General features: G+C 38.6%; 1 protein-coding gene across 3 annotated transcripts in view; it reads left to right on the top strand.

Annotated features, from left to right (window-relative positions):
• The first annotated feature begins 3,569 nt into the window (after positions 1 to 3,569).
• Positions 3,570 to 21,639, top strand: part of tnn (tenascin N) — a 41,636-nt gene continuing 23,566 nt past the window's right edge. For all 3 annotated transcript variants that reach the window (XM_012916684.3, XM_004542654.4, XM_004542653.4), the window contains exons 1-7: positions 3,570 to 3,726; positions 12,836 to 13,044; positions 13,135 to 13,326; positions 13,445 to 13,912; positions 18,231 to 18,364; positions 18,474 to 18,603; positions 20,864 to 21,046. In XM_012916684.3, coding sequence (XP_012772138.3) covers positions 12,849 to 13,044; positions 13,135 to 13,326; positions 13,445 to 13,912; positions 18,231 to 18,364; positions 18,474 to 18,603; positions 20,864 to 21,046 — 1,303 coding nt within the window. In that variant the 5' untranslated portion in view covers positions 3,570 to 3,726; positions 12,836 to 12,848. The remainder of the gene's footprint in view (positions 3,727 to 12,835; positions 13,045 to 13,134; positions 13,327 to 13,444; positions 13,913 to 18,230; positions 18,365 to 18,473; positions 18,604 to 20,863; positions 21,047 to 21,639) is intronic.

Genomic DNA, 21,639 nt, shown 5'->3' with positions numbered 1-21,639 from the left:
ACGGTCACACCGTCAACTTTTATAGTGACATGCATGAAATAGTTTCTCTTTGTCCTATGAAGCTATGCAAATCTCATCACCTCCCACACAGCATGCCCCCACAACAAAGCGTATGGATAGACTTTAAAGTTCCATTTGCAGACTTTTTTGTAACATTTATGCATCCAAAAGATGGAGGTCTTTCTTGTTTTGATATTAAATAGATTTGTGAATTAAAAATGAGAAGAAGTTGATTGTTACGTTTTAGTATTAAAGTCCGTTCAGATACTTTTGTCTGACTCTTTCTTTACAAAATCCTTGAAAGCAATTGCTAACAAACAGAAAATGACTCAGAAGAAGTTGCAATTTTTGTAATAAGTACAGAGGAAAGCAACGAAAACTGTTTCCATCGTTAGGAAGCAGTTATGCCATTTATGATGCACTGAATTTACCAAAATCAGTCACTTGTTAAGGGGTTTGTCAGCAGAAACACAACAGTAATGCTTCATGACATTTACAGCTAAATTTTTGGCAAGTGAATCTTTGCATGCATGCCCCTGATTGTGACATTTGTTGTGTTCCTACAAACACAATTTAAGAGAAGGAACATTTCATGCAGTGCTAAATGACCAAAGGTAAAAAGACCTGATAATAATGGTGTTACAGTATTGCCTACTGTAATACATGGTTCAGTGTGTAACCTCTAGTTGATTTCTCTGACTCGTCACAGTTTTCACAATAAATACTACGTTACCATGTATGTTGCTTATTATAACATATTTAAATTTAACATTACATTTGAGCTTTTGTTATACTTTATTCTGCTCCATAAAATGTCCAATAGTTTGATAACAACAATGGTTATTTTAAAATAAACCCATTGTCTCTATATGAGGTCATACTTTTGGTTCAAAGATAATGCATAGTTTCAAATTCAAATTCAAATTCAAATTTTTATTTGTCACGTACACAGTCATACACAGTACGATATGTAGTGAAATGCTTGGACAACTGCTCGTGACCTAAAGAAAACAAAAAAGGAAAAGGCTATGAATAAGAAAGGAAATAAATATGAAAAATTAAAAAGGGTAAATTTAACTAGGAAGGAATAAAATAGTTTTTATACTTATCGAGTCCAAACAATCTCAAATAGCTAAGAGAACTTTAAATAAATACATCGCAAACAAGATCTCCAGTCTCAGGAGGTTAAAATTAGAATGGCATTAGGGAAAATGTGTTTTTCTTCCATGCTAATGAGAAGCTAGATACCACTCGCATATCAATTTGGTACTACAGCCACAAGCTATACGGCTTAGTACAACAAATACTGCAGATGCAGGAGAAATACTCTAAATTTAGCGGAGGAAATACCAAATAAATGGATTATCTCCCAGAAAGAAAACAAATATGTATATGTTCTCTCTGGGATGTCTATGGCCATACGAGACACAAGAGGCAGTTTTTAAAAGAAGTATTTTTTGTCATTGGGGATATCAGATCAGACTCTTTTTTTTCTTCCATACAAATCTTATTCTCATGATTTTACTCTGCACTCTGACGAAATTAATTAAAAAAAACCCTGATTCATATCTACATATGCCTTTTTCTAATAACAAGGACCGAAGAGCTTTGCACGAGTTGAAAGGAATCTTTCAGCTTGATAAAAAGAAAGTCAAGACAACTTAATTAATCACTGTTGGCTTTACTCTGGAGGCATAGTGTAATTGAAAGTGTCCTAGATTCACAGTTGTCTGCTAATGCAAGTTTGAAAGAGGGCTAGAAAGCCCTGTTATAGAACCAAATCTAAGGCTCAGCAACACATACTGATGTTCCAAGGTTACGTCTTAACTTCTGGAAGAAAGGTAAATTCTCTGTAATGACTACGCCATTATTGAGCATATGGTGAGCCATTCATCTCTGTCCATTATCCAGGGAGGAGTTTGCCACTAACGGCACCAGAGATACCGCTGCTGAAGGACAGATGTTATCTTTCAGTAGCTATGCTGTCTTTAAGTGACAATAATACTATCATTGGTCTTTTTAGTTATTTGGAAAATATTGCTATTTATATATATGCTATTTAAAAAAACAAAACAAAAGAAAAAATCTGACCCATTCATCAACAGCAAACCCACAGTGAATTTTTATAGAGTTAAATACTTATATACTTATGACCTTATATATTTATATGGGAGACTGAATTTACATCATTATTTAAAGGAGACTATTTGTTATTTCTAAGTCATTATTCTTTCTCAAGAGTTGCCCAGAATTCCAGTTTTTGAGGAAACATTTTACATTCGTGATGACATACATGGTGCAACAAGTGCTGCTTAAATAGACAAACCTGCTCAGATTGAGCACCTAATTGTGCAGTTGTACCATGTTAACATATCTATAGATCTGTATAGATCTGTGGATCTTCAGGGAGGAGGTGGATGATGAAACCGAACGAGGGAGTGAATATTTGGTGTGGGATATTCAGTCTGATCCAAATCGAATTCTGGGGTCCTCGTGTGTGAATATGTAAAATAAAAAGTAGAAAGCAAAGGTGAAAACATGTGATCACAGGTCTCTGTGCCCCAAAGACATCTGACACCTTACTTATGTCAGCTTAAAGCTGTCATCCGTGACACACGGGGTCTTCAGTAACAGTTGCAGTGTTAACGGGTGATGTGTTTTCTGCCCTCGCTTGTATGGATGCACTTAGCTTTTGCATTTTATTCTGTGCTAACAGGAAACATCTTGAAACGCAGTACTTTTTCATTGCATGTTTTAAAGTGATGACAGTCTGAGGAGGCAGGTTTTTGAAGCTTGTGGTTTTTTCTGTCGGCTTGAAAGAGTTAGCGTTGCTATGTGTCTTCACAGTATGCTTAGCGGTGGCCCGTTTCACAGAAATAAATTGAAAAGGAAAATAACGTGAGAAATATTTCAGAGAGAAGAATATGTAAGTTTTAAATCACATCAAGACTTTGGGGTTTCTAATTGCCAGTCATCCAACCAACAGCAAAGTGATTATTATCACTCAAGAACTCATCCCCAAGACAATATTTTTTCCAGGAAATATCCCTGTCTTTCCTTTTCTTTTCATTTAATGTTACACAATCTGTATGCCACTGCTATATCCATGCCATTTTAAATATCCCCCCCCCCTTTAGTTCTTCTTGTATATTCTTGTGCACAATTTTGACACTTAAGTTGTTTTCTTCTTCTAACCTAAACCCACTCAGAGTTTTTCTTGGCTTCAGTTTTGCCCCTTTTGACCCAACCTCTACTCAGTTATTGTGTCTTAAATGCTACCATCTCTGCTATAGAGATTAAATTTAACTCCCGCTGCTGGCTCTCTGCTAGCGTAACTAAACTCACACAGGGAGGAAAAAATAAAGGAACGAGAGTGTTGAGACGAATGAGAACTATGAGTGATAAGAGCCACGAGGTAAACAGAAGTAAATGCAACTCATTATCTCCTTCTCTTGTCCCCCATTTTTGTTTTAATCACTTGAGCGGATGGGGGAGAGCAGACACTCCCCAACTAACTGCCCATTGGCCTACAGGCATTTAGAGGAGATTTTAACAGTTGTAGAGGGAGGGAGAGAGCGCTGGCAGTGCAGAGATCCTTGACTCGTTGGCCCTGGCCTGTCAGCAGGTGGTAGAGAGAGAGTTGCTGAGTGACACTCGGTCCGTCAGAGAAAAGTCAGAAAGAAGAAAGGTAGAAAGGAGAGAAAGTTAACAAAGCTCCCCCCAAGGGTAAGACATATTCATATTCTTTTCATTTTTAAGTGCCATTTCTAACTTAGATACGTTAACTATATGCTCCTTTTCTTTTTTGGAGGATTCAAATATTGCTTCACTCTTGCTTAGGATATTTTTATTTGTGCATTTCTTTTTGTCTGTTCTACCTTCCTTTAGCCTTTCCCTTATTTTTAGAACCCTGTTTACCTCTTTTTTACTCAGAAGGTTTGAGGGGCAATAATGAGACATGACAGCAAATGAGCTAAAGTGAGACCCAGAATTTATCAAGTGTCCCAGGACTGAAGCTGTTCTTGCGTTAGTCTGGGCTTGCTTTGCAGGACTTGGTTTAAGAGAAGGTTTTGTAAAACTTGGTAAGCGATACAGACTGATTTATGATGATATTTGACACGATCAACAACTTCCTGTGAGCATTTCATGCTTAATTTGCATAATCAAAGCATACTTAGTGTATTTCATTGAAATATGAAGAACATGCGTTCAGGTAAACATTTATAAATTAAAAAAAATAAATAGACAGATCGTCGTAACGTAGTATAAATGTGATCAGTGTGATTATTTTCCCATCAGAGTAACTGTGACAGCCTCAGTTTTTCTAACGGTGTATTAAAAATATTAATTTCATATCATGAATATGATTGTTGTCATGACAATCCCGTGCTGTTTGACAATGAAGCTGCCATCATAGATTTTCCTCTATGATAATAACAAAAATTATTAGTATTCAATTATGTGCTGAGGTGAGAAATGTTCTCGCAGGACTGTTGATCCAGTAGATTTACCTTTAATGCTACTGTACTGGCACCGCGAATTCACAGAAGCCCTCGCAAAATGAGCTACAGATGTGGGCCTTGAGCCATGCAAAATGATAGAGAGAGAGAGAGACCCACAACCCTGAGTGGGTGGCTTATAAAATGTGTTCACATTGCATAATGTTACTGCTTTCATGGAAACATCAGTCATTTTATTTACTCAAACCGCCTGAAAATGACCTTACTGCAAAGCTACTGAAAACACTTTTATTTTTAGAAAAGCTAATCTATGTCAGGTATTTAGCTGCTTTATTATTGCCTTTTCACTGGGTTCTTCTGTCAGCCCACTGAGGGGAATTAAGTCTCTGCGGTTCTGATGAAGCGAGGTCCTTATCGAGGTCTCCTTGTGGTCTATGTATCAGTAGGAGACAGACAGAATCGTGAAGATATGAGCTCTGCTCTCAGACGATAATTGCTTTCAGCTTTGTTTTATTCATTTTCGTTTCCATGTTCTGTCTGCGAGTTGCCATGTGTGAAAGGAAGAGAAGAAGGGAGAGGAACGTCTAGAAGTTTGCAACCACACATGAGGCACGACCTTACCTCTTCTCATCCTCCGGCTTGTCGGTTTGTTCCATAGAGATTAGTCAAAAGTTGAAATCCGGTGAAACAGTCAGCCTTTTGTCTGATATTTAATGGCTCTCTAGAGAGGATAGGGCAAATGTGCAAAGACTGACCGGGTCTTATTCTACTTCACATTTCTCTCTCGGAGTCTGTATTCCCGATACAAGCTTTCCTCTGCAGCTGTTTGTTTTTCTTTTTATGTGCAGTTGCCTTTTCTCCTCTTTCTCTGTATTCTTGTGGCCGATTGTTTAACACGGTGAGGTTTCAAAGGCTTTGACAGAGAAACACACAAATGCACAATCATCCCTCACAGCTTGTCAAGCAGCCTTTAGTGAAAGGTGTCTGCCAGTCCAGACAGTCTTGTCTCAGGTCGAATACATTTCTCTTGTTACCGTTGGAGGGCTCCTCCACTGCTTCTGGAGGCCATAAATACCAAGTTTCATAAACAGGACACAGATGGGCAGAGTGAACAAATATTATATCAGCAAACACTACTAACACAGCGTTGCTTTCAAAGGAAAGTCATTGTCAGGAAGGACTGTGTTTACGAACACTCTGAATTAGGTTTGTGTTGGCTTGAAAGCCATAATGAAATGCCGAATGACCCATGTGGAAAGCCCATCGGTTTCCCTGCTTTATCCTGCAGTCTAGAGTCATTACTGGCAGTCAGCTGAATTATGTTTCCAAATCAACTGGACGCCAAAGCCAGAAAGCTCACTTTTACAATAATCGAAAATATATCATGGTTTATGTCATGGCAGATATTGAATTCTACACCTTTATTTAGATCCCATCTGTTTCATTCATTGATATTTAATCTTGCCTGTCAATTTACTTTTAATCACCCCCTCTTCCACTTGTCCATTAGTGGAGTGAATGATTGGTACCTAATAAATCATAGTGGCGTATTTGTTCTATACTGTCCTTCACATTTATACATTCATATGCCAATTATCCATCATCCATCTTCTATTTCTCTCACAGACTGTAAATTAAGATGGGATTAGTCACTCTGATGTCAACCAGCAGTACTGAAACATCTACATTAGTGTTTTGGCTTCCTCATTGTTGCCTTTTGGAGCCAAAAGTAACCATATTTGGATGACAGGGAGTTGTTATGTGACTTTAATAAGGTAGGTGAGTTAATAAAATACTTGAATTTCAAACAGCAAAACTGGAACCCACAGTCTGCACTACAAAGCGTACAAAAAATTTCCTATGCTACAAAATGGACAGCAGTTCGGTAAGTTGAATTAGGAAGGTGAGGCCTCGCGGACAGTACCTTTCAATCAAAACACATCACTAGCTTTATGGAAAGTCCAACAGGATGAGTTGCAAAGAAAAAAAAGGTAAAATTAGCTATAGATAACATTTTGTAACAGGCTTTAAACCTGCCTGTGTTTCAGAGCTGAAAGTGCATCAATGTGCACGCTTACAAAGAAGGTCTGGAAAATGAAAAATATGAAAACACTGAACAAACTAATGTTTTCACTTATAATTACAGTACCATCTGGAAATTCCAGTCTTTTTAAAATAGACTAGCTCCTGATATTTTAGGTTTTTTGTGGTCCAACTGTTCAGATTTGCTCAAACCAGCATGAAAGTTGAATCAAAATAGCAATATTTTCATTTATGACACTGAGAATTTGATGTTAAACGGACTATACATGTTTTATGGTGCAATACTGTGAAACCCTAGATTACAAATTATATAACTTTCAAAACTTGACACAATTACTCTTCGCAGTGTGATTTGTTTTATTAGTGTGTGCTCAAATACGAGACTTACACAGAACTGCTTTAACTTTTTAAATACATAATTCAACTAGCCAGTCCTCAGACCTTTTTTGAAGCAGCTATCTCAAATTACAGATCGAAATTTAACATTACAATCAGAAAGACCTGTGAAAATTTCAGGGTTCTATCTTTAATACTTTTTGAGTGATTCATGTTCAAACATGACCTCAGATGTCAATGAAAAGAAAAGAAAAGAAAAGAAAAAGAAAGAAGGTGGGTAGATGAGACTTAGGACAAAAATAAATACAAATACTACAAAAACAGTGTAACATATGAAACTAAAATTTCACAGCAAGCAATATACTGCATGTGTCCAAACTTTGAGCAGTAACATTTTTTGTGCAAAATGGTCAAGCAGTGTTGGAAGCAACACTTTTCAAAGAACTGCAGTTTTGTCACACTGTAGCACTGGCTCCGTTTTGTTTGTTTTTTTTTAGCCCAACTGGTGTCCATCCATCCATCCATCCATCCATTCAAATGTAACTGCCCCACTTCCCTCTTTATCCCATTTCCTTTCTCCATTAATTCCTCCATCTGTCTGTCTTTCCAACATGAGGACAGTCTCAGCAGTCAGACACGACCCTGTGCTATGCTTGGAAAGTCACACTGCAATCTCCTCCAAGAGAAATAAGAAAAGGCCTTGAAAAAGGCAAGCATCAAATAAAACCTTGACAGGGAGCTATAAACATGCTTGTTAAGCATCTCTGTGAGCCCGTGCTCAGTGCTATTACACACCATACTATACCATCTGTAATGTGGCTAACTGCTAGAGTGTCAGTGATTCCAACACACAACTCTCCATCACTTCTTCTCTTACCTATTCACTCTCCCTCACCCACTGATCCATCTGATTCTCGATCCTGTTTTCCGCTCTCCATACCCCTCACTTTATTTCTATTTTCCTGTCTTAAGGCCTTAATCTCAGTTTTACAAGCCTAAGATTTGGCCATTGACAAAAGACCTTCTAAGGTCTAGTTTTTCACCACAGCATAGGGTAAAAGACACAGCATGTCTGTGATGTCATAGCTTGGATTGTTTGCACAGGCACCGGTCTCTGACCTCAAGCCTTTGACCAGCAGTAGTTAAATACACAGCTAAAATAACCAAGCTGGATATACTGAGTTTGAACTGGTCATGATAATTACACGTGCATTTGCCTCCCTAAAAAAAGCACTGGGAATTCTGAATCACAAACCTACTTGAGTTGTGTGCATTCATTTGAGCTAGAACTCATATTCCAGCACTTAACTCAAAATAAAATGTGTTGACTCGATGAAGAGAAGCTTTCCACTTTAGAGTTTGAAAATATGTCACGTATAACAGCATGTAACTCAACTGTAACTCAAAATGTCAGATATTGTCATATTCTCAGTTTCCTAGGATCCCTGCTTAGATTATATGTTAATCTGATAATGGTGTCATCGTGGTATTGGCAGGTTTTTAGTTCTGCTTGTTGACAACTTAATATTCTGGCCAATGCTCTCTCTCAATGTCTAATGGGATTTTAAGTATTAGTTTCTCTGTCTGCACATTATTTTTTAACTTTTCCAGCTGTTTTAGTCTTTGATGCTCAAAGAGAAAATGTTTTGATAGATTTCCAAGTCATTCATTGTTTCCACTTCAAAATTTCACATTTTGAGCAAACACAGGAATAAATCTCAAAATAAGAGAGCTGTTTTTGCCCAGTTCTTAGAGTTTATAATTTATAGTAAAGTTGAGCTAAAACACTGAAATAAAACTGGATAATAGTTATTTTTGTATATCGTGACATGCCAGAAAAGCCTGAGAAATATTTGCTGGTTTTATTTGTGCAGTAGTATATTTGGTCCTGTATTGGACCCAGTGGAGCCACTCAGTTTACATGAATAGTATAGGCCTGTGAGACTGAAGCCATGTATACACTCTGAAAGCTGCTGTTTCAGCTCCTCCCCCTTTAAGCAAACCTGATTGGCTGCCCCTCATAAGCAGAGGGTGGGGTTGCTGTGCTCACAACCAGAGCTGTATGTCTGACCATAGTAAGGAAATTTTGGTTCATATGGATTATTTGCACATATGCTGACCTCAGTAATTAAAACTTTATTTTGCATTTATCAAGCATGACACCGTTTCTCCTTCTTTCTTCTTCACTTGATTAGAGGTTTTGTGTTTCCATAGACCACATGAGCTCAGCACAGTTAGCTCATGTGTTCCTTCAAGCCACCTTTTAAACTTTTGTACCATAAGGTTTAATTCAAACCAAAGTCCGGCAAAAGGGCTATTGAAGCTTAAGCAGGATTTCTATTTTGAAAGCATGTAATTTAGCTTCCCGGGGAAGCCGCTGCAAGGTTTTAAGTTCACATGACATCACTGTCATTAGACACAATGACATCATCACCGAGGACAAGCTTCTGCATTCGCTGAAGCTTTGAAATGCCTGACTGAGCACAATTTATGGTTTGCGATCTCTGCCAAAGTGATGACTATTCACTTTCTACTGCCACACTGTTGAATGAGAGCTCCATTACGACACACACATGGTGACACAATGGTTCAGGTTTCTTGTGATTAAATATACAGTAGTCTGCCCCAGTGAATCTAATGTAACTTATGTATTTCTGTCCTCAGCTCTGTATAAGACACTGTTGAAGGTACAAATCTGTGCCTTTGTCAGCCACGAGACACAGGTTCAGTCAGGCGCAACAACAGACGCCTACAGTTTCAGGGGTTTGTTACACACAGTTATTGCCAAAGATACAGTCTGTACAAAATGTATAGTCCAGCACTAAAAAACAGATGGGATATTTCATCTCCATATGCTTTTGCTCATGCCAATGTGAGAGTCCTCGAAGTAAATTTGATGTACCTCACACTGAGCTGTGAGGTGTTTAACGTTATTGTCTTTGATTTCAAACACAGACTAGCAGGCAACTGTCTGGAGGGCCCAAGACTCCTAGGCCCCCCAGTATGAGATATAATTTCTGTTTGACTAACCACACACGCACGAATTCTGCTTTAAAAACTGGTTTTAAGAGATTTGGTGTTTAAGTTGGATTTTTCTCTTATGTTCTAAAATAATGTTCTGTTCAAAAAAGTACATCCTTTTTCAATTACAAGGCTTTACATGTCAGTTCATTATAAAATCAAGCCAAAATACAGAAGCAGCATATGAAAAATTAAGTCCACACTTTCTGCTTAACAATATGAACTCAGAACACAATCCGTCCACCTATAAGCTGTTGAATCATGGGGTATGCTTAATTTTTCACTTATAGCTCATGCATTTTGGCTTAAATAAATAACTACAACAAAAACAACAACACAGCTTGATTTTAAAACCTACTCAGAATGAGCTTATTTTTTTTATGTGCTGATATGTAAAACTACAATTCCCTTTTCTGTGACTGTATGAACAAGACAAAGCTGATACCATTGGAGTTTCTTTATTTTTATAATAATGGATTGGATTTATATAGCGCTTTTCAAGGCACCCAAAGCACTTTACGATACCACTATTCATTCACTCTCACACACTGGTAGAGGCAAGCTACAGTTGTAGCCACAGACTGGGGCAGACTGACAGAAGCGATGCTGCCATATCGCGCCATTGGCCCCTCTGGCCAACACCAGTAGGCAAGTAGGGTAAAGTGTCTTGCCCAAGGACACAACGACCAGGACAGAGAGCCCAGGGATCGAACCAGCGACCTTCCGGTTACAGATGCGATTCCCAACCCCCTGAGCCACGGTCGCCCGTATGGTTGAAGATATGTAAGATGCAGCACTGTTGTTAAAGGGAAGATGATTATGAGGTAGTTAGTATTTTTTTCCAAGCTTAGCTAATAAGTTCTACCACATTTTGTACTCTTTTCATAAGAAGACTTTTTTAAGTGAACAAGTTCCCGAACGTATAATTCAGAAGGGAGTACCCCCACACACATGAAGAAAAACTGTCTGCCATGTTTCCATGGGCTTCCTCACACTCCTGGGATCTTCAGACCATAGAACACACACGTCGAGTCCATATCCAGTCATTGTTAGACTATGTGCAACCTCTGCTAACAGAGTCCATGTCAGTTCTTTAAGACACTTCATGACATTTTCCAAATCTTGCCGGGCCAAAGGCAACAAATTCTAATGGTAAAAAGATATATTCAGAGGGAGTTTTGAAACTGAAGATCTAGTAACAATTTTACAGCTGGTCCTTATCCAGTGATTGTGTATAGGGAAAATGGTTATGGGGTAACTGTGTGTCACAAGATGAACGAAGTAGGTGGAGTAACAAAGTATGACAGCTTAACCAAACTTGCCAGCAACAAACTCTCAGACTGAAAGTGAACAAGTTCTCGAATGTTGATTTTATTTTTGCATATCAGAGCTGTTTTATATGTTGAAACATAAAAAATAAGTTGCACAAATACACTGTTAGAAAAAACAAATCCTAAAAAAACGGTAATATTCCGGCTGCTGGGCGCCAAAATACTACCGTAAAATAACAGAAAATAACTTTCTCATGAAAATACAGTTATTTTCAGTAATGAAAATACAGTTTGTTGTGTGTGCTAATTTTACATGGGATTCTGCCTTTTCCAAGTGCTGGTCAATGAATGTGGCAATATGAATCATAATACGTAAATGTACAGAAATATACAGTTAACAGTTGGTTTAAATAATAATGGATTGCCCTGGGACAGACTGACAGAGGCAAGGCTGCCATATCGCACCATCGGCCATCACCAGTAGGTGAAGAGTCTTGACCATGGACACAATACCAAGAGTGTCGAAGCTGGGGCTCGAACCGGCAACCTTCTGATCACAAGGCGAACTGCCAACTCTTGAGCCACGATGGCCCTAAATGGCAATGATAATAATACTTATGTGATGTAACACAAGCTTATAGGAATCATGTTATATACTTTTCCATAGCCTTACATTTGAATTCAACAGTTCAATCTTTCAAATAACGGACAGATATTTGTGAGATCATGATTTGTGAATGTATTTTAACAATCTAAATATGCATATGTACAGACAGATACATTTAATAATCATGACAATTATGTTTTATTACATTACAGTGATTTAACATTAATTTACATTTGAAATGTCTATCACAGTCTATTTACGTAACTTTAGAAGAACAGAACAAAACTGTAAAATGCACAGTAAAATACTTTTATATTAGGATGTTTTCCTACAGTGCTGCCATACCCGCGACCTTGTGGTTGTTAGTTCACATTCATTGGCCGATGCTTAGCGTCATGTTATTATGTGTCCCAACATCCAATGGCATGTCACATTGTTTTCATGGCCACACCCCAGGTGCAGAGGCCTATTTCTGTTCAGGAATGTGGTGAATACTTTGAGATTTATATTAATTGCAATTCCTACCTCTACATTTATTATTTAAAATATATAATTAGCACAGCATGGCCGTGCAATGTTTTATATGTTTTTTTTTAGTTTTTATTCCTATTAATTATATTTTCACTTGTTACCTCTGAATTATTGAATCAGATCTAGATGACATGAAATTTTTAGCAAAATTATAATTCAAATACTCATTTAATTATTGATTATTCTCATTAATTTTCGATCATTTTATATATTTTTCCATAGTATTACATTTAATAATAATAATGGATTGGATTTATATAGCGCTTTTCAAGGCACCCAAAGCGCTTTACATTTGAATTTAACAGATCATTCTCTCACATAACAGACAAATATTTGTGAAATTATGATACATTTCTGAATGTATTTTTACAATCTAATGTACTAAAAAATATATTTAAAAAACAAGTAAATTGTGTTGTACTATATTTACAGTGATGTTATGTTATTTTACCTTTGACATGTAAAATCACAGTCTACTTATGTAAATTTAATGATATTCTAGAAAGACAGTACAAAACTGTAAAATATACAGTAAGATACTTTGACATTACTATTTTTTGGAACAGTGTACCACTAGCAATGACCGCTAGACCCCTGTGGAGGGCCCTGTGCCTGCTGGCCCTACTCTGCACATGGTCACGCACAAGTTCTGCTGACACCCAGCCAGACCCCTCAGCTGCAGAGCAGGAAGTCACCTTGAGCCACATCTATAAAATTGACATCCCGGGGAGCACCAGCTGCAACCTACAACACATATCAACACAGGATGAAACAGGTCATAAGAAAGATATAACTGAGAGATTAAGAGTGAAGAGCAACAGATAGGTGTAGCAGCATGAACTTAACAAAGATATCCATTTTGCAGGTATGCAGATGGAGACCACAAAAAATGGAAACAATGACATTATCTTCAGACACAACATCAAGCTGCAGTCACCCAGATGTGACTGCGAGGAGTCGGAAAGCTTTAAGTCTTTGCTTTACAGAGTCAATGGACTCGAAGAAGAAGTCAACTACCTTAAGACCCAGTGTGCACAGGGATGCTGTGGTGCTGCAGGTAGGCCATGACATGACATGATAGACTAGGCTGCTGGGGACTTTCCATGATGAACTGAACGTTTCTTCTTCACTCACTTCTTTTCACTCCCGCTGTGTTGGCGTATCTCTTTATCAAGGCGTGGACAAAAGCTGTAGTGGCCATGGTACCTACCAACACGACACCTGCAGCTGCCTCTGTAACGTAGGATGGGAAGGCCCCGACTGTTCTGAATCCTCCTGCCCAGATGAGTGCAACGACAATGGCAGATGCGTAGATGGCCGGTGCGTCTGCCATGAGGGCTACACCGGAGAAGACTGCAGTGAGCTGACATGTCCAGACAACTGCAATGACAATGGCCAATGCGTGGATGGCCAGTGCGTGTGCTATGAGGGCTACACCGGAGAAGACTGCAGCGAACTGACCTGTCCAAACAACTGCAATGACAAGGGCCAGTGTGTAGACGGGAAATGTGTGTGCTTCTCACACTTCGCTGGTGAGGATTGCAGCAACCAGAAGTGTCCCAATGACTGCACAGATAATGGCCAGTGTGTGAACGGCAAGTGCATCTGTGATGACGGCTTTTACGGGGAGGACTGTTCGTTAGGTAAGCTTAACATGATTTCTGTTGATGCTTTGCAAACTTTAACACAAGGGCGTCAAACTTAAGGCCCGGTGGCCCGAATCGGCCTGGCAGCGACTCCAATCTGGCCCAGTGGACGGCTTGAAAATGTGAAGAAGGACATAGGAAGACATTTACTGAAATTTAATAAAAACCTTTTCAGTAATCTGACACATTTATCATATAGCTTCACTCATCCAGCCTACTAAAGATCAAAGTAACTAAAAGACATAGCTTGGGGAGTTTTGCAGAAAAATCACAGTTAAAAAAAAAGAAGAAGTGAACTTTGTGTGCATCGAGGTGTGGATATTAACTTTATGTGACCCAAACTTGCATTTTTCACTTGAGACTGAAAAGTCACATTTCTACAGTCACCTCTATGGCACTAACATTAACCTGAGAATTTTAAGTGCTATGTCACGAAGCTCGGATGCTACAAGCAGCTCAGGGACCGTTAAAAAATATAACACTTGGCCCTAATGACCTGTTCACCTTCATATAAATTTCCATATGCATCCTTTTAGTAGCATTTTCATGCCCAGACTGAATGATTCTCAAGAGCCAAAGCAGTGCAGTCTGGGCTTTAATCATCTATCTCCTACCATCTGTGTGATTCATGTACAAGTGTCCAGGGTCATACATCAACTGAATGGCAATTACCTTACAAGTAATATCAAGTCATATTCATATAGGTGCAGCTACAGGGCAGAAAAAGCTTTTCAACCAGCCTGTTTTAGTATTTGCTGTTACATCTTGCCATCAGCCGCTTAAGATCCCTGCTCAACAGCTGCACCTTGCTCTGCTAAAAAAAAACGAAAGAAGATATTTTTACTAAAATTAAACTAGTCATTGGAGCCCAGCTGTTATCTTCACAGCTTTCTTCACAGCCCCTATAGCCTCCTCCACTGGCTCTGTACTTTTTGGTACAGTAATGACCTGCAGCAGAGTCCCTGATGGTGCTTGAACTTTAAGAGCTGCCTCAAAAGCCAGTAAACCCCTACAGTTAACTATTAGCCAGCTCAGTGATGCTGAAGAGTTTCTGACCAAACCTACTATGGAATTCAAAACATATCTCCAGACAGTTATTTCAGAGATATCAGCCGACGGGGCGCTTTCAGTGGGCTGACCTGATGACCACTGCATTTTTGGCCTCCAGACAACCTATAACATCAGGTCACATAATACCACAGAAATATAAGAATACCCATCAGTCTTTCAGGGCTTCATCTGGCTTTTACCCTGCAGAAGAATCTCACCTTTCCTGATAAATGCACTGCTCGCCAAATCACTGTTACTGTGCTGCCCGAGGAGCAGAGTACAAAATTGCATTTTACAGCAATTTAAGGCCAGGAAAGCAGAAACGTGAGCAGCAGCTGCCAGGCATGAGCACTGAATTCCCACTGTGACAGTCAATTCTGCAGAGATATTGAACATTTGGCTGCAAGTGAATGGCACTTTTATTTTTTCATAGCATTGATCTCTTACATTTGAAATAGTATTCTATTTATACGCTAACATCTGTCTATGGTTGTCTTGGCATGTTTTTCCTCTGTATTTAATCAAGAGCACAAAGCATGTGTTTTAAAGCCCTTTTTTTTTAAAGTCAACTGGATCCATCAAATGCAGCTCCGTGAACCATAAATGTTTCAGACTTCACAGTAGCAGGTCAGAAATGTCAAACCGTAGATGACGATTCCATTTCTTCAAGCTGTGTTTCATACCACAGAGGTAGAGAACAGATCTGTAGCTTCGTGTTTAGGTGCTGTTGAATGGAGTCCAACATCAACAGTGCCACCGTGTCAGAAGAAAAGTCAGGCAAGAAGGGAAAGTGGGAGGTAAGAAAAAAAAAACCCTGTGTTGATTTTAGGATTTAGCGGTAATAAGAAGGCTGAGAGGAAGAGCACAAAAGCAAAACAGTTGGCGCTTTCTTTGTTTTATGTGGCTATTTGCCATTTCAACACCTGGCTGATGGATGCCAATCTGTTTTTTGGACGCTGATGGGAACAATACTCTTGAAGTATGGGTTTAGATACAGTTTCTGTCCTTTCCAGTGAGGCACACTTTAATGTTTTCTTTTGTGTTCTTAACCATCAAAGGCAGAAGCCTCATGGCTTAGAAATCAGCAGCCCTTGCACAGTAGGAATAGTTTTCTTAGCCTCAGTTTATGTCAATCCAGAAGATTTAGTAAAAATGCAACCAAATTTAATGAAGTAATCTGAATATAATACAGGTGAGATTATTAAAGCTTTCTCAACATAATCCAGATGGTCTGTATTTAGCTTATTATCCTTTATTTTTTCGCGGCCTCTAAAATGTTTCCTTTTATTATAAAGCACATTTAGAAAAGTTGACTTTAAACCATATTTAGCCATTTTTTCCTTACCAGTTCTCTTTTAATGAGCTGGATCAGGATTTCCTCTAAAATATCAAGCTACAGACAGGAAAGATGATAGCACATAAAAAATCAAATTTCTCAAAGAAGTCCCGACGTGTCGTTTCTGTTCTGAAATAATATTTAAGGGCAAAGATGGTTGATAGTCATGCCTGGATTAGCAACAGGAGAATTTTAACTGTTCTTTGATGGAAAAAGACTGCTGCATTTGAAGAAAAACATCGAGCTTCCTGACTTTACCTTGTGGAACAGCATCTAAATCTTATGTGAATTCCTTGCTTGCCAAAGCTATAGTGGACCACATAACCACTCATTTCACATTTCTCATTTTCCCTTGTAATAAGCTTTTACTTGCACGCCATGTTTTGCTTTTTCTTTTTCTTTTTAAAAAAATCTATACAGTCTGCCATTTTATTTCCCTCTATCATACCCACAAAAGCTCACCTTGCCTTTAAAAAGCCTCACTCCCCAACACGGCTGACATGTCGTCTTCTGTGTTTTGGCTGCGGTTTTGGTTTGTTTTTACTCTTAGCTCCCCCACCATGTTTTTCCAGAATGGCCAGAGAAGCACTTTAAAGGAGTCTTTCTTTCCATTTAGAGTAAAAAAACAAAACAAAACACCTATTTTGCCGTGTTCATGATTTGTTGGTTCTTTGACAATCAACTGAAAAAAAAAAGATTTAAGCCTTTTGGTAGATTGAATAAGTGTAGGTGTTATGCAGCACAGTGAAGGTGTTTGTGGGGACTGATAATAGGCTTTATTAGCAAATTCAACATAATGCAAGGCACAAAGAACTGAAATCCAAAGACGAATGTGAGAAACACAAGACAACCAGGAAACACAGGTTGTTAAAATAGATGTCCTGACAGAGCTCACGGCAGGGAAAGCAAAGACAGGAAGTAAAAGCACAAAAAACACACAGGGAAAAACAAAATAAATCAACATTTGGAAACCACAGAGCTGTACTACAGTACAAGGCAAGACTAATAAGATAGCAATTTATGTCAAACTTAAAGTTTTAAAACTTTAAGAAAACCCAGTTTCACAGAGAAAGTTGATAAAAGATCACAATGATATGTGTTATCTCTGTCTAGGGCTTGGGGTTTTGTTGACCCAGCTAACTCGAAGAAAACCTATCTATGTTTAATTTCCTTCATAGTACACCCCCCTCAGGGCCTTGTAGTACGAAGTGAGTTTAGCATATCCAGGTTATGCTTTCATTATCTGTATTCACTTATCCTAACAGTCAGGTGGTGAAGCCCTTGTAGGCTGGGGTCGATTATCCTGACCCTAGCGGTCAAGCTATCAAGCTGTTTATCAACCAGGAGTTTATCAATCTAGTTGGCAAATTCATATGAACGTTGTTGTGTTGGCAGCATCTGTCAAATCAAAAAATATAGCTAAGTGTACGGCAGCAGAGCAACTGCAAAGGAAGCTGAAACCATATTATAGGAACAATATGAAAAGGGCTTAAAGCAGCACAGCTGCTGTAGACAATGCAGTGTTCAGTAATTTAATATTAAACATGTCGTATGAATGTGTGTGTGGTTTGGTTGGTGAGAAGAAAAAAACTTTAAACCCTGCCACTATCCAAGCTCTGAGGTCTGGGGGATCTTTTACAGGACAGGCAGTGATTTAACACCAGTTAACCCAAGGTTAACCCTGAAGTTACATGGATAAGATGAAATCCTGCTTCATAGTGGAGGCCTTAGGAGGACAACAACAGCTACAAATAGACAAGACAGAGGAAAAGAAGACAGGGAAGCGAGCAAAAAAGAAAAATTAAAATGCAAGCCTGAACAACAAAATCAGAAAAAGAACTTGTGGACATGATAGCGGACTTGTTGATAAAAATAACTGTTAAATTCTGTTAATTCCTGACTTCTGTGTATGTCTCTTTGTTCTCTCAGTCTTGGCACCTCAGGGTCTGCAGGTGGTCCAAGTGACTGACGTCTCTCTCCTGGTTGAGTGGGAGTCCGTTCAAGGGGCCGAGTATTATGTGTTGACATATTATCCGAAAAATGACGAGGGTGCGCAGGAGCAGGTAGGTTTTTCTACTTTGATCATTTCTGTGTCAAATACAGGTTGTAGCAAAAAAAAAAGTATATTACCTATTTCATCTTACAAACTTATTCTCATCAACTGCATATTAGATTTCGGTCGCCAACACAGAGAACTCCTACCTCATCACAGGACTGACTCCTGGGGTTACCTACATTGTCCAAGTACATGCGGTGGTTAAGGGCATCCAAAGTGAAGCTGACGAGATTGAAGCCACCACAGGTGAGCACAGATGGCTCTGATCAGGACAGAAAAAACAAATCCAGAGCTTTAAAATTAGTATTTTTCAGACTAACAGACATTAGTGCTGTAGCAGAACTGGGCGGTGTGCAGCATGTTTCCTTTAAATGAGCTGCTGGTTTAAAGTGAAAGCAGATGTTACCTATTAAAGACTACCGTGGCTTTGAGGGCAGGTGTGGCCTGCAGGTCTTAGGGATTAAGTTAGATTTTCTCGGGATAAAATAGTTGCATTTGAAGTCAAACGTAATTGTGTATGTGATTTGGCATTAAAAGACCATAAATGCTATTCTGGTAGAGTCCAGGAATGAAAATATGGACCTGGCATGGATTGATAACCTGCCTCACTTTCTCTGTTACTTTTGTAGAATGAGCACGATTGTTCCTGTATTCGTCTTTGTCTTTCACAGAAATTCTATGGTAAAAAAGCAATGAACAGACTGAAGACTTTAATTACTAAGTGTTTCATTAAAGGCTGGCTTGTTAGCCTTTAATTCTCAAGGAAATGGCTCCATGAACTTGCTCACAGATGTGGCGGGACACAGATGTGTAGAGAAAGAGATTACTTGACAGGATTGATGGGAGACGTGCAGAAAGTGGGAGTGTGGTTAGATTGGTTTACCATGGAAAACCTCACAGAGCATAGCTTTCACATATGGGCATAAGAAGCCACGCCATCATCTGGCTTATTGTTGTGTGAGGCAGACTGGTACATACTTTTTGTTTTAACTTCAAACAATGATCTACTTCAAAAGAGGGTTTGGATGGATGTTTTTAAGTTTTCTTTTGGGAAGCACAACAGCTGGCATGAAAAGAAGCTTTTCATTTGGTAACGCTTGCTTTGTTTGATGGAACTCACTTTTTCCTCATGAAATTGCAGAAGCATATCTCTAATTAACGTCTGAATTATTCAGAATATTCTGAGAGATGGGAGGATGCAGTGGCATACAAAGTTCTGAATGATCAGGCTTCATCATATCTTAAAGACCTCATAGTATCATTTCATTCCAACAGAGCATATCTCTCTAAGACTGCGGGCTCGTTTTTGGTTATTTGATTATCTAAAAGTAGAATGGGAGGCAGAGACTCCAGCTATCAGGCCCATCTTCTGTGGAACCAACTCCCAGTTTGGGTTCACGATACAGACACGCTCTCTACTTTTCACATCAGACTTCAATCTTCATCCCTCATTTATGCTGCTATAGACTCAGACTGTGAGGAACCATTCATGATGCACTGATATCTTCTCTATGCCCTTCTTTTTACTACTCATACCAGGATACCAGGATTGCATGTCCTTAACTTCGATCCTCTTTTTAGTGGTTTTTCCCCTTATTCTGATTTGTTTTGTTTTGTTTTGTGTTTTTTGGTTTTTTGGTTGGGTTTTTTTTTGTGGTTTGTGCTCCTCCTTTTCTGTCATCTCGTTCCCATCACCTCCAAATCTATAGCAGCTGATTCCCCATCCTGGGGAACATGGGGATCTGATCATTGAGGTTGAAGCATTTTGACATGGCGGCTGCTTTGAGCTGTTACTGTTGTTTTAAAGTAATTACATACAGGTAGAAGTGAAAATGCTCATGTGACATGTAAAGTTTAAAAATAAAAGTAAGTCACAATGTACACTGTGTAAAGTGTAGGCGGCACTAAAGCATTACTATGATGTTTGATTCTTGAGGTGTAGTAGATGTCACAGCTTTACAAATAGCTGTAAAATGTTAGTCTACAGAACTGCTCAAGGATCGTTCTCGACTATTGAACCCCACATGACTGTGTTTAATTTGTGTGTCCTGCTGGGTGATATGTTAAACTAGTTTATCCTGACTTTATTATGTGAATGCTGTGACTTTAAATGTGGGAAAGCACAGAGTACGCAAAGGTTACTTTAGAAAACATCAATAAACCTTTATATGCACTTTTCTAAGATGACGCTGGCGATGTCAAAAAAAAAAAGAAAAAAGAAATGCACCCATGAGTGATTTTAATATTTGTTTCATGCCAAATACAAATATTTGTCTATTATTTGGTTATAATATCTTGCAGATGGCCAGAGGCGGAATTCTTGCTTGGCTCTCTTTCCTAGAAATGTCACATTTCAGTGTGCTGGGAGATCATTGTCTAGCTCGGGGACATGTGGAAGCAGAGCAAGGCAGATGCTTCTGTTTGCAAAAGCTTTAAGGCAGACTTCTAAGTTTGAGCTTCATGTCTGTACACTCAGTTCCACCTAACCTTGTATCACCTTTCCCAGATGTCTCAACTACTGATGGTATCCGAGTTCTTGGCCAGACAGAGGTCTCTATTGAGGTGGACTGGCAGAACCCTCAAGCTGAGATGGATTACTTCAGGCTTACACACACTGACCCAGAAGGGCAAGAGGAGGAGCTGAAGGTACAGAGGAGCCAAGAGGCGCGCACCAAACACACTATTGTGGGTGAGTCTTACAAGTTTGTGAACAATGTACAAAAGTATTTCTCGAACTGTTGTGCTATTAGAGTAAGCTATGGGTTCTAAGCTAATCAATAAGAAGTAAATAGTCCCGTAACCTTGTTTCTTGAATCTTGAATTGGACGCTTTTGGACATAAATCTTGAAATAGTCATCCAATTTGATTTAAAATAATCTTCTGGTTTTACTTTGCAATTTATATTGTAAAAGTGCTACAAAAACTTACATATACAGACACAGTTACTTTAAATATTCAGTTCAAATTAAGCTTTAGGGTAAAAATATTAATAATGTTGGAATATAAAACATGGAACATGACATCATCTCATAAACACACAGTATACAGCAATGGTAAAAAGAAGGTATGCTCTCTGTCCGTTCAAACGTTTTACATATCACGAAACAATAAACAATTATTTATTTATTATCAGATCTTAATTAGGTAAATATATAACTGAGATGAACAGCAACACATGACATATTAAACATCATTATTTAATTCACAAAAACCAAAATGATTCAAAAGCCAAAGTGCAGAAAAACTAAGTTCAGGCTGACTGTTTCAGCCAAGCTTTAACTG

Source organism: Maylandia zebra, linkage group LG18 (assembly GCF_041146795.1).
Source record: "Maylandia zebra isolate NMK-2024a linkage group LG18, Mzebra_GT3a, whole genome shotgun sequence".
In the NCBI taxonomy this organism is placed as follows: domain Eukaryota; kingdom Metazoa; phylum Chordata; class Actinopteri; order Cichliformes; family Cichlidae; genus Maylandia; species Maylandia zebra.
This window is presented reverse-complemented; position numbering and strand designations above follow the sequence as displayed.